This window comes from Parus major, chromosome 5, assembly GCF_001522545.3.
Source record: "Parus major isolate Abel chromosome 5, Parus_major1.1, whole genome shotgun sequence".
NCBI classification, from domain to species: domain Eukaryota; kingdom Metazoa; phylum Chordata; class Aves; order Passeriformes; family Paridae; genus Parus; species Parus major.
The window spans coordinates 37,198,715-37,212,766 of record NC_031774.1 but is presented as its reverse complement, the minus strand read 5'-3'; the positions used below and the strand labels follow the sequence as shown (position 1 = coordinate 37,212,766).

General features: G+C 36.8%; 1 protein-coding gene across 18 annotated transcripts in view; it reads left to right on the top strand.

Moving 5' to 3' along the window:
• Positions 1-14,052, top strand: part of RALGAPA1 (Ral GTPase activating protein catalytic subunit alpha 1) — a 132,101-nt gene that overhangs the window by 440 nt on the left and 117,609 nt on the right. For 17 of the 18 annotated variants that reach the window (XR_001522074.2, XM_015630322.3, XM_015630339.2 and 14 more), the window contains exons 2-5: positions 10,969-11,079; positions 11,612-11,661; positions 13,073-13,130; positions 13,751-13,794. Coding sequence is in view for 16 of the 18 variants with exons in the window: in XM_015630322.3 (XP_015485808.1) it covers positions 10,969-11,079; positions 11,612-11,661; positions 13,073-13,130; positions 13,751-13,794 (263 nt within the window). In the remaining 2 variants the exon portion in view is untranslated. Of the gene's footprint in view, positions 1-293; positions 421-10,968; positions 11,080-11,611; positions 11,662-13,072; positions 13,131-13,750; positions 13,795-14,052 lie in introns of all 18 variants that reach the window. The other variant, XM_015630334.3, reaches the window with a different exon arrangement.

The window sequence follows — 14,052 nt, the reverse complement described above, 5'->3', positions numbered from 1 at the left end:
GGGAATTTGGAGGGACCTGCTGGGCGCTGGGGCGGGAGGCGGACCCGGGGCTTAGCCTCGGCGGGACAGCCCACCCGGCGAGCGGGGAGAACCCCCTCCCGGCATAGGGGGCCGGCAGGGCCAGCCTGCAGCAATGTGCCGGGGGCTGCGGGACCCCGCGGGCGCGGCGCGGGATGCTTCGCTCGGCGCCTTTGTACTGAGACACGGACGTTTCCGTCTGAAGGTGGAATTGCGTTGGTAACTGTGGAAGGAGGCGAAAAAGTGGTGTTCTTCCCATGTGAATTATTCTCTAGAATACAGACTGCTAAGTTGCTGCGCATGAATAGAAGTGGCTGGCGAGCTCAAATGGTGCCTGTAACTCCTGAATCCATTTCCCGTACCTTCTTACAGTAACAATTTATATTTGTGTACGTTTTCAAGGTAAGAGCTACTGTAGTAAGTGCTCAGTAGCGTAGATGTGAATGAGCTCCTATACAGCCAGATTTAAAACACTTTTGGTTTGCCAGTTGGTAAAGGAGGACACACAAGCCCTTAAGGGCTGTTGCAGTTCCATGTGAACTGCCAGTTAACCTGACCGGTGAATTAGAAATTGTGTTTATACGGCATAATTGCCTAATGGAAAAAAAAAAAAAAAAAACCAGGGGAAGCAAAAACATACCTAGAGTTAACCATTCCAAGATATCTGTTAGTTGCATGTGTTTCTAAAAATCTAAGTCATTGTCATCAAGCTGTCCTTGAAAAAAGAAGCATGCTCTGGAGTGTCTTTTGGGTGCTTCAGTCGTCTAAGTGCGTGTGTTGCTTCTGACAGTTTTATCAACACGTGAGCAGGGCTGGGTCAAGGGCAATTGCATTCCGTGTTTAGCACAGAATGCTGAATGGATTATTTTGGGTTCTGCCCACAGTCTGGTGGTATTTATGTATCCTGTCCTCCAAAGCTGTATTCTTTCCTTCCAAAGGAAAACGGCTATTGCTCCCTTTATTTGTATTGGTCTTTAAAGGAACAGGTGTTCCCATGTTGCACCATCTGCTGCTTCATGAGTTATTTTCTGCAACATAGTAATTATCTAGATTTGAAATGGAGAATAGTTGTGTAGCTATAGAAGAGACTTCTGTAATCAGATGTGTCCCCTTGCCCCACTCGGAATGTACCACTCTTCCTAACTAGCTGTACTGAGCCAGATGTGGCTTGCTCTGTGTTGGTTTTTATCTACTTACTCAGTTGCAACTTAAGAGGAAAAGACATTCTGAAGAAACTAAGTACCTCTCTGAATTCAGATTTCCTGGCTAAAGTATATTGAATATTTCTAGTTTTGCTTTAGTCTGCAAAACACTCTGAATGATTTTGATCTGATCTGTTCTAGATTTTGTATTTATGTTGCTTTTAATTTATTTACAGTGGTTTTTTTCCTTTGGCTTTCTTAATAATTGGATGACTTCTGTAAGTTGTAAGCTGTAAGCTATGTCAAGCAGACATTCTTATCTAATCTAAGGTTTCTGTTTATTGGCTGTAGGACAGACTAAATTTGCTGGGGATGTTTTCATATGATGCCTCTCCCCCTCCCATTGTGTATATCTCAGCTTTGAAGCATAGCTCCCGCACATCCTTTCTTCAAGTTTGGGAGAACACAATGTGTGAGTGACTGTGTAATTAGGGAAAGGTGTAACAGTACTCTCCAGCTTGTCTGTTTTGGATACAGCCACAAAAATTTGTCATTATGCAGCTATTCTTAGGTGAATGAGGTAGAAAAACAAGGTCTTTTTTTAGGGTAGAAGAGTAAGGTATTTCCATACATATTCCCACTGTAGAGCATGAGAAGTATGCAGCAGATTATTTGAAGTCTGTCTTCGAGTGTGATCACCTCATTAATCCTTTCTCTGCTGCCTCAAGTGGCTTCTAAAACATAAACTCTATGCCCTTGCTTCTGCAGTTGTTTTTTTGACTAATCTTTAGAATCAGATTTTAAAAAATTACGGTGCCCACATAAGACGGATTGCTTCCTGAGGTGGCTTCACATACAGGCACCATCCCCCAGCTTGAGCAGTGAGCTACTGCACATCATTCTGTTCTCAACGACAATTCCCCCAGAATAATAATTGCCATATTTCCCATGTGTTCAGGGGAGCCATGTCAGCTATTGCCGACGGATAATCTGAGGGGATAGGGCAGGAAATCTCAGGTCAACTCTGTTCAGCATCTTCCTGAAGATTGCTCTTAGTCTCTGCACACTGGAGACTAAAAGACTATCCAGAAGAGAATTTTTTGCAGTTTCACATCTAGGAGAAGGAGGGAATTTTCTCTTGTTCTTTAATTTAAAATACTTTCAGTAGGCCTGCAAGGCATATTTGACCACTGTTCATTTTTTTTTTTTTTTCTGTACATTTTAGTCTTTTCTTCAGCAACAATAAACATGTATGGCCTTGGTTTCATGGTTAAGACTTGAGGAAAGAGAGTATTAGTTCATTTCCCCACTATTTTACCAAGGCATCCAAAGCAGCAGTTCTCCAGTAAGCCAAAATAATGTAATAGTCATGAATGGAGGTGAATTATGGACTGCTGGCTGTCTATTAGCCGAGGAGAAATCTAAAAAATTTAATTATGCTAAAAGACTTGAGAGTTGCATCTTCCAAGGCAATGATGTAAGTCAGGCACCATATAGTCTAAAAATATTTAAATTAGTATAATGCCACTTCTAGTAAGGATCTGAAGAGACTGAAAAATATTAAGGCACCTAATATGAAGCTAAGTGGATGGATAGCACTAAGGCCTGTGACTTTTATTTTTAACAAATTAGATGTAGTGTACATTAGATGGAATTTTTAAAATGTCTTTTATAAGACAGCTTTGAATACAGTGATGTATTCTTTCAGGAAAGTATCCTGGTATTGGCGGCATCTCAGGTTAAATTTAGTAAAATATGCAAATTAGTCTGCATAGGGATATATAGAAAATTTGATGTCTTTTGTAAAGCGGTGATTATACCAAATACCATTGCAGTTTTAGGAGTCTCATTGCTTTTGACAGTGTACAGAAGATTTAGGATGGGAATGACTCACATGAGAGTAAAACTTGAATGTGGCACTGAAAGCTTTAAAATTCCTTTGTGTAGGAACAGAGGGTGAAAAATATGTAAACATATATGAAAAAGGCTAGGAAATAACATCTATTAAAGCTTATCAAATTTGAAGTTACAATAAATGATTTTTATCTCGGGAAGCTCTTGAATTCTAGACTAGTGATCATTTATAGGCAAGCTGGGGGAAAATGCATTTCTTGTGGTTTGGGTTTTGTTTTTTCTGTTTTTTTTTTCTTTTTCTAAGACTCTTCGTTAGATAACTACTCTTTGCCACTTTAGTCCAGTGTTGTCTCTGGTTCTTGGATCTTGCCTCCATTCAGCTTTTTTGTTTGTAATTCAGGAACCAAAGAAAATTCTGTGAAATTCAGGTGACTAATTCAGAATTGATTAAATTATTAATTAAAGTAAATACAATATATGACACATTTATTCATGTCACAGATATAAGGTTTTTTTAGTAGAAGTTAAAGCCGTTAGGAGACCTCTAAGTATTAAGAAATATTCTTGCTAAGAAATGCTAAGAAAAATTGGAAAGATTGAAGTCTCATATCTTGGGACTTAGCAGTATGTGAGCAGAGGTAATCTGCTTTTCATTGTTATGTTGCTGCAGTATACTTCTTGAAACAATTGTAACTATCTGGTTTCATAGATTTTATTCTTTTGAGATGTATTCCTTTCTTCCCATAGGGAAGTGTTTATCCCACCCTGCTCCATTTGGTTTTTTCCTCTCACTTCTGGGAAGTGCCTGAAAGTCTCATACAGTTCCCTGGTGCTCATTTGGTCAATGTGTGATATTTTAGCAAACTGCTCTGCTGTCTTGTCTTCCTGTCTGCTGGAAATGCTGTGACAGGTGTGTTTACTGTATGTGACTGCGGTAGTTGGAGCATCCGAACCTTGAGCAGGAATGTGGAATGGGATTCCCCTGGGGTCTGTGTGGCAGCAGCAGGGCCTTGCTGGGAGGAAGGCTGCCAGCTGCAATGGTGCAGGGGTGATCACTGAGGCTTCTCTAGCTGGTGGAGGGGTGGCACATTGTGTACCTTACAGAGTTAGGTATTGCATGTACAAGGATTTTCCAGAAAAAAACACCATCCATCCATCCATCCATCCATCCATCCATCCATCCATCCATCCATCCATCCATCCATCCATCCATCCATCCATCTCTCTATCTCTCTGTCCCCAGTCAATTAGCAGTTAATTGCAATTTTTAGGCTCATTAAAGTGGAAATAATATGGCGTTATTCTTATATATATGCAGTTTCATCAGACTGCAACATCAAGCTAAAGTTCTACAAAATGGTAGTTTATAAAAGTTTGTGCTAGTAATCTTTCAAGCACCAAATCTTGGTGTATATGTCCTTTTGCTAAAACAGTGCTTTGAGCATTCTGTAAATAATTAAGACAACCAGGTATGTTATCCTTCATAAAGGTATACTTTAGCAATACTGACTTTTCATTTTGATATTAAATATGTTGGTGCTACCTGTTGAATTTAAAGTTTCAGTTAGAATTTGGAAATTATGTATTTTTTAGAAAAGCTCTAAATATTTAATGATTTCTCTGAAATCCCACTCTGTGCAAGTAAATGAAATGAATCTACTTGGTTTAAAATTTTCTTATAGGGCTGAGTTTTTAAGATACTACTAGTTTTTTTTGTTGGGTTGGGTTTTTTCCTTCCTTTTTCACTTTTGTGGAGTAGAAGTTACAGGCCTATAATCTGTTAATCTAGAGTAAAGAAAAAAGGAAATATATTGTTTCTCATTAATTATTTTGTTTGCATCTGATATCTAAAAATATACTGCTTTTATCTCTGGAACTGTGGAGAGAATACTTGTAAAATGCAAGAAAACAGAGTATCTAAGGCGTAGGGTGTTTGTTATTATTTTGTTTTGGTTTTTTTGGTGGTTGGTTAGTGCTGGACATCTCATGTAAATAGTCTTTGAAAGGGAAAAATCAAATTACATTGGACAGAATGAAATGGACTGCATTGACATCCATTCTGATATATTGTTTAATATTAAACAATATACTTAAACAGAGATTGCATTTGTTTAAAGGGATTTTAATTTAAGAAATCCATTTCACTGGCAGTTAGCCCTAATGCTTCAGCTGGATGGCATTCATTGGTGTTGCATCAACATCATCAACATCAGTCATAAATGAAAAATGTTTTATCATTGTTAAAGTGACAGCAAACAAGAAGCTACAGCAAAAGGCACTGCCTGGAGTTTCAGTGGACGTGCAAAGATTTATTATTTTTGGCAAGAGTTGTAGATTTTTCTTTTCTTTCCTGGTTAGTCTGACTGCAGAGGACATGTCACTGCTCATATAACTCGGGGATCTGGATGTGGATTGCATGCAGTGTAAGAATTTTGGCTTCATGTTCTGTCACTCTTGACTTAACCCTGAACGAGTTATGTTTTGGTCAGGAGCAGAGGGGGAAGATTTACTCTGCTTTAGTATTTTGGCTAATGTTACACTCGACTTGCAGGGTTCAGTTGTGGCCAGGGCTGTTGAATTGCAAGGCTGAGGGCTGGAGCCAGATCAAAGCCCCAGGGCAGACAAAAGGGAGGCTCTGATCACTTGTTGCAGAGGAAAGGTCTGTGTGGGTTTAGCTTTGACAACTGGGAATGAAAATAAGTACAGTACTATGGAAGTGTTTGAATTTGCTTAAATAAAAGCTTAAGTTCTGGAACACGTGTGAATTGTTGTGGAAGTATTTCTTAAGAGTTTACTAGTGTAACTCTTTAGTCTGCAAGCACCATTAGAGAATTAGCTTGGAAAGCTGACAGCTGCTTCTCATTCCTGTAGGGCACTGGTGTTTTACCAGTCTGTATGTAGATAATGTTCATTGGTTCTGTTAACCTGCTTATTCATTTGTGATTTTTTTTTCATTTGTATCTGAAATATTGTGATGAGGCATTCAGACTTGTCTGACGCAAAATAGAAGTGCATTAGAAGATTTCTCTAAGTTATATTCCTTTTTCAGTACCAAAACTTTCAAGAATATTTTCTTTGACAAAATGACCTTTTTTTTTAAAAAAAAAAACTTTTGCTAAATAGCTGTTGGTTAGATCTGAAACAGTAAAGGGTAATGTGAAGCATTTGTTGAATAGATTTGGATCTATGGCCTGTTATCAAGGCTCTTTCACTTTGACAATCCGTAAACTATGCCAGAGCCACCAGTTCGAGGTTTCTCGCTTAACCTTTCTCATTTACATGCTTTTCTATTTGACACAGTCCCTATGTAACCAAATCTCTCTGTGTTGCTGTAAAGAAACTCTTAAATTTTTCATCATGGAGAATTAAGAATTAATAGGTTTGATTATCCGTTGAGGACATGGAAACCTTTGCTTTCTAGTGGTACCAGTTTGTTACAGGGATTGATACTGATCTTGTCAGTCCATAGCAGGCCTCTGCTTTACAGAAATAGATCCAGAATTCTGGCTGGCTTCCAGGTCATTGTTTGCTGCAGTTGTCAGTTTGGGTTTTGGTAAAAGCAAGGGAAAGTGACTTAAAAGCCAGTAAGTCTTGGAATAAGACAGGATAATGTTTTCATTATACTAAATGCTGTGACAATTTTACATATAAGCATAATATTACATTCTAAAACTCTTAAAATAGAATATAAAATTAACCATAATTTAATCTGTAAGGGTACAGACTATTTTTTTAAATTCCTGCAATGCAGTGTGAACTGTTGAAAGTTCTCTTCAAAAGAGTTAAAATATATGTCTAAAATATGTTTTGCCAGGGTTTGTTTTAAGGAGAAAATTACATTTAAGCACAGAGACACCATACTGCGTGAAATTAAAATATTGTAAAGCAAGTAAGCTAGTACTTTTCTGCACAGGACAGAACTTGAAAACAATTAAAATACTGAACTTAAAACAAACCCCGCCAAAGCAGATTTTTTTTTTTTAACAAGAAATAGTGCCCTTGAGCACAGACTTAATATGGAGATCAGATTTGTACTAGTTTTTAAATTACAGAAAATTATTAAGGAAAAAACAGCAAAGAGCCATGTTTCTTGCTGTTGCAAAGCAGAAGACTGTATTTTCTTGACAAACAGCTTTCAAAAAATACTGAAAATCTGGATTTTAATGTACTGAAACTATGCTGTTTACTGTAGAAACTTTAGTTTTTACATCCCTTTGAAATATAGTAGTATCCTATTTTTTCCTTTCACATTCTGAGGGACTTTCCCAACTACTTAATATGGTGCCAAATCTATTTCTGAGTCTTTGCCTGCTCCCAATCTGGAGATAGAAGCAAGAACACAAGAAGTACATTAGTTTGTGTTAGTTACATGATGTGTGGTGGAAGAATATAAAGTTCTTTTGTTTAAAATAAAAAATAGGAATGCACTGGAAGTTGTAGAGGAAAACCTGTTTCTGTGGAATCCCACTTCACACAAAAAAAGGCTATGTCCCTCTTCTTAGAAAGACAGAAAATAATTAAGTAGCCAAAGCAGAGGAGCAAGTTCATGGAAGTTCCCAGTTCAAGGCTGTCTGAAAAGGATGTGCTGTTTGTAGAAGAAATGACTTTTACCTCTATGCAATTTGCATGATACTTTGAGAGAGCATAGAGAAGAGACAGTGAGCTGATGTTGGAGAAAATGGTTATGACATGAGAATTGAGGAGCTGTTTCTTTAGCTGATGACAACCATAATTGTATTCAGGTAAACCGATTATTTTAGAGATATTAGAAAAAATCTCAAATCCTTAATTAAGGAAGGAAGCTATAACAGCAGCATATAACTGAAGTTTTAATGGTACAGTAATCAAAGAGAGCAGTATTCTCTCCCTGCATTAGTAGTGTGGATTTTGTTCAGTATAGAGGTAGCTGTGATATGGAATGATGTGTACAGGTGGCCAGGTTAAGCCGCCTTAAGGCCTACATTATTATCTCCATGCCATATCTGCTATTTTTTGCCCTTCTCCTTCTTGCCATAATTCATGTCAAGGTATTCATAATGAATTTCAAACTTCTTGAGCAATGCCAGTTTCGAAATTTTTGCACCAGCAGCTTACTGAATCACTATAGGTGTCCTCTGATGATGAGCAGATGTTCTCTTTTGCTGTAGGTGGTAAGCCTGAAAGATGAACAAATGTTTTCCCTCCCTTAGAAGGAAAGCTGGTTTTCAGCATCAACAAAAAGAGTTAGTGGATTTTTTAAAAAAATATTATTTTCATGTAATAAACGACTAAAATTCTCATTAAATAAAATGTTACATTTTCTTCCATCTGAAGCAATAGTATTTATCGCCTAATACAGTTGTTAACTGGTTTCAATTTTAAAAACTTGCTCTTGATTTTGCTATCAAGTGTGATCTTAGAAAGGAATCAGAGTGAAATGCATTTGCTATAGAAATTGAGAAGTCGAGGAATTTTTTACTCTTCTCCTATTCTTGCAAGTTATAACTGTATTTTGAAGGTATGCTTTTAATGTTAATTGGGTGCTAGTGGTAATAATACAGGTCTACCACTGCTCCTTCAAGCATTTTTTGAGATGATTGACACATTATTCTTACATAAATACAAAACAAACCAAAAAAAAAAAAAAAAAAAAAAAAAAGACAAACTTCTGAAATTCCACCTCACCCCCCCTCCCAAAGGCAGAATGTCTTACCTCAGTAGCAGTTGTACATATGCAATTATGTGGTAAAATGACAGTCACTGTTCAGCTCGTTATATAGACAAGCTTTCAGTTTGTTGCCTGAAGAATTTAGGAATAGCGTCTCCAGAAATTACTGATTGTTGTATTAAGATTGAGTGTTTAAAAGAATATATTTGATTTAGGCTTTTGGGTTTTTTTCTATTGGTCTGCTTCAGAGTTGACCCTTTGAATGAGGGAAGGAATGAGGGCCTATTTCAGGAAATGAAGCATTTAACATGCCTGCAAAAATGCAGCATTCCTGTGTTTTAACTGGAAGAGACTCTGTTTAACTGCTTCCTATCCCTTTAGTATTTGGAGCTACTATTTTCTGCACCTTTGCTTTGTGTGAACCATTCCACTGCTTTCTACATGCAATTCCTGTACGGTCCTATAAACATATGGACTGTGAGATATCTTCTGTCACCTTTCCTTGCTTTCTTTTTTTTTTTTTTCTTTAATCCTTCCATCTCCAACTCTTGATTTTTCTTCCAGTATTGTCTAGTCCCTTAGGGCTCTGCCCGCAAGTGGAGGTGGTTGTAATTGTTTTGCTTATGCTCTAGTCATAGCCCCATTTAGTGTGCATTTCCCCGATCAACTGAAAATCATCATTCGGCTTGGTGAGGTAGAATTGGTTTTTGTTGTCCTTTAACATTTGCATCTCTAAACCGTAGCAGTTCAGCTGCTGATCTGTAGGTGGTGTGGCAGTTTGTACAAACCCTGGGGTTTGATAAGCCTGTAGATGGGTCAGGCACATGCTTACTGCTCTGGACCACTGTTTATTCCAGCTAAGCTGCCTTGCTTAAGAGTCGATCTTGGCTGCTGATACTGCACTATCTGCTCCAAGAGTACCCTGGCTCTACTACACTCATTATGCAAGATGTTGGCAGAGTGCTGTGATACTGCAAAAATTAAATCTGTGTTGGAAACGTTTATAGCAAAATTTGTGTTAAAATTGAGTTAATAGTCCTCTAGAGCTATATAAGAAAACATAACTGAAAATAAGCCATGCTTTTGCCCATCCTTTCAGTTCATTGTTCCTGACTTTTTACTCTACCATTTGTATGTCCAGTCATGTGAGATGATAAAGATTGATGTAACTCTAAAAAGGGTTAAAAATTCTGTGGTCCAATACAGAATTAGAATGAGCTTTTTAGAAGATATATCTACAGAGGAAGAGGGTATTTCAGTGTATAAAGCTGGTGAAAGGGTATAAAGGTATTGTTTGCCTCACCTTTCTTCATGTTTTGCCTTTGTTTCACATCAGTATTCTGAAAGAGGAGAGTTTTGCCATATAAAATGCTGTCTTCCTGTTCCTCTGTGCTTCCATGGTATTGTTTTGTCCACCTAGTTTCTCAAGTCTTGTGTAGCTGAATAACAGGACAGGGAGTGTCTTGACAGTGTGTACTAAGGCTTGGTTGTTTAAAATGATCATGTTAAAATTAATCTAGATAAATCACTGTGTATTTCTTTATTGGGAATTTGCAGAAAACAATCTAGAGAGTTGTGGGAAGAGAGTCTGGAAACCTTCCTGGGATACAAAAAAGCACATTCCCCCATACTTAGTGATATTTCTGCCTCAGGGTATCCCTGAGATCCCATCTTCTGATTTCCCTAGACTACACAATCAAAGGAATATGAGGGACTGAACCAGACTAGAATGTAAAGTAAATCTTTGAAGAAAGAAAGTAAAGTAAATCTTGGAACTTGGAGGGAATAAGGAGGCAACAGTGGGAATCCAATGCTGCTGTTTGCATCCTCACAGCTTGTTTGTCTACAGAGCAGATGTGTTCCTCACTTAACATCCTTCTTCCATTTTCTTCAGTAAGTTTAGTTGTGCTTAGTAATTACAGTTGGAGATTGTGATGGTCTTTCTGTTGTAGAGTTTGGGCAGTGTCACTAGCTTTATTTCTAGTAAATTAACAATTGAAAGCAGATTCATCTGTACAGTGCTAGTCCTGATGGAATCTGGGGTCATGGCTGGTATTTGTTTCCTTTACTGTCATGCAAACAATGGGTGTACAAGAAGATGCTGCTTCCTGTTTTAAAATTCACTAGGTACTTAAGGCATGCCATACTGAATTTAATTAGTTTCAGTGTAAAGAATTAAAATTTTAATAGTTTCTTTACTTATTTAGTAATACATTTTAAAACCAATGATTTATCTTCTAAATATCTTCAGTACTTACTGCTGGATATTTGAAAGAGCTATAAACAATGTTCTGTTCTGTTTTTCAGAGAATGCAGAATCAATTGATCTCAAACAGTTTTTCGACCTACATTTTTCACATATATACTATGTGTTCTTTGAAAACTTTGTGACTATTGAAGTGGGCCTTAAACAAAAAGGTCAGTATTTCAGATAGAACTCTTTTTATCTTGATGCTTGAGTCTTTGTTTTGAAATAAAGCAGGGTGCTATAAATAAAGTTCTGAGTGGTCACAAATGACAACATTAGCTGCACAGAAATATGTCTAACAGCTAACTTTGCAAATAAAGGCAGAGCAATGAGATGTATATGCAGTGGAGGTGAGCAAAAAGTGTTTATTTTCTGATGACTGTGTTTGCCCTTTTGCAAAGTGAAGATTCTTAAGGTGTTATACTTTGTGTTCTGCAGACTTATTCTTTAACATTAAAGATATTGTGCAACTTAATCTCTCCCACTTGTACATGCCATAACAGGAAGCTATGCAAATTTTAGCTGCTATCAATTTGTATTTGTGGCATATAATTTTTATTTGCAGAAGCAGTGCAAAGTTATGGTTGTTTATATGCAGGTTTTCATTTTACACATTTAAGGATCTTTGTTTTGATAATGAAAGTGCATCTTCTATTTATATTTAACTATTTAACTATTTAAACTCTTTATTTTTGCAACTAGGTCACAAGTCTCAGAGAGAAGAATTAGATTCTATTCTTTTTATTTTTGAGGTAAGGTATTTTGAATATTTTTTTGCTTTAAGTCCTATTCTGTGGTCATCTGTAAAGACACTTTGCATTTAACTGCATTCCATTTTACTTTTGCATAGAGCTGCATTTATGTGCTTTGTGTGAAAAATAAAAACTTAACTTGCAGTTTTACAAGATTTCTAAAGTAGAAAAAGATGTTTTCTATCTCTAGATAGTTGGTGATCTTTGGTAGTGGTATTTCCTCATAACGTATTCTACACACTGAAATTCATAGAAGGGTGATCTCAGTTTAATCATGATATTTTTGACCTTTTGATTGCATGTTATCTCTGAATTTTTTCATAATAGATTGCTACTGCAGTAAATTTTTTATAGATACTTAAAAAAAATCCTTATTTTTAAAAAATTCATTATTTGAAAATTGCATTTCACAGTATTCTTTCCAAAAGCATATCTTGACTTAATTAAGATGAATTAGACACCAATGAAATAATTTTGTCAAATCAGAACATTTCTCAGCAGACACTGTAGTTTAGAAATAGCTTAGAATGTCAAGTTTTTGTCTTTCCTTTTTGATGGAGGCTTCTAATTATAGAACAGGGATTGTGTTTCTTAAAAATATGCAAGACTAAAAGCTGATTGATGCTTATCACATGATTGAATACAAATTCATTTTTTATTTATTTATTTATTAGTGAGGTATGCTGGTGAATGTGAACGAGTGCTGGTTCTTTCATTCACTATTTCCTGCAAATAGGATTATTAGGTGATTTGTGCTTTGGAAGCAGTTGCACAGTGTGCTGGAGGGCCACACCCAGGAAAAATCAGGTCATTTACAAGTTGCAAATGCCTCCAGTGTAAGTCTTGCAAGTCTTACGTGATAGATTTTGAGTTGCTAGCTTTGTTCTGTTTCTTGTTTCTGGAGATGATAATTCTATTTGTAGAGGTCTTGTCTTCACTGTCTTGCTGTAGCTTATTACCCCTAGGTTGAGAAGGCCAAAGCAAATGTTTGCTTGTGCCACAGAGGCAAGTTGACAGCTGAGCATCCTAGCTGAAGCCATCAGAAAGGTGGAATTGCTTAATACAATCTGTTGTGAACCAGAGCAAGTGAGATAGACACTCATCCCATTCCATTCCCTTCCCTGTGCTGTAATCAGCAGTGTCCATCAGAGAGGTCGTGGAGCCAGATGACCTGCAGTGACATCTGAAGTCTCCAGTACAGGACTTACAGGCAGTCTGTCAGAGCCTTTGGGCTTCTTAGCTTTAGGAATGGGGTCATCTTGAAAGGACAGTAATGCTTCCAAGGAAAGCATTGTGGGAGTTTTCTAATTTGATGCTTTAGCTTCTGATCTGTGGCATTTGTGAAATGGCTGTTTGGTCTTTCAAGTGCGATTATCTGCAACCTACACCCTTGGGTTCTGGTTTTTTTTAGAAAATTTTACAGCTCCTTCCTGAAAGGATTCATCAGAGGTGGCAATTTCATAGTATTGGTAAGTTGATTTTCTCTCCCTCTTCCTCTCTGTCTCCCTTTCATTTTACTTTTTATAGTAGCTATCAATTAATGGCTAGTATGCTACTCATTTCCTTAAACTTTAAGTGGCTAACAGGGGTTATTGTCTGGAGAATTAACAAAAAACCCCACCAATGTAATGAATACTCTTCTATATAGATTTAAATCTGGGAATATAGAAATAGAAGAGTGGCTGAGAAAGAACAAGGACAGGTGAAAAGTTTGAAGTTTTAATTATTTTTTTTCCTTATTTTCTTTATCTTAGTAATACATTTCAAAATAGCATGAAGTACTTGTAAATAGAGAATGCTGATTTTATGCATTGTGATGACTTGAGAATGATTTATTTTTAATGTACACTTCTCAAAAGTCCTTGGGGAAAGTTATTCTATGAAGAGACTATGAAAGGTGATATTTGATTTTTTTTTTTCCTTCTGGCATTGAATCAGTTGCTTGAAGGTATCAAGGTCACCAAGATTAAACTGGAGATTGCCAAGGACTTGTTTAAAAGTGGCTATCAAGTCTGACCGAGAACTCTGACATTTTACTTGATTTCTTTGCTTTTGTTCTTTCTATATTTTTTTTCTCCTTTGTTTTTAGGGTTGATTTTAAAGAAGCTTCTTCACACTGGAAATTCATTAAAGGTATTGCAAAAAGTTGCATGCACTTTTGTCTACAATACATAAAAGTACAATTAAGAACAAAAGGGCAAATTTTTACAGTAAAAACCCAGGAATGAGATGGAAAAATGAGAAACATGATGTGTGTCATGAAAGAATGACTCCAAATCATCAGCTTTATCTCAGTAAAACCACTCACAGTAGTAATATGTTTATATAGTGTAGCCAGTGGTTTAAAGGATTTTGCATTAACAGAGTAGTAAGCATTAACTGTTCATTGTT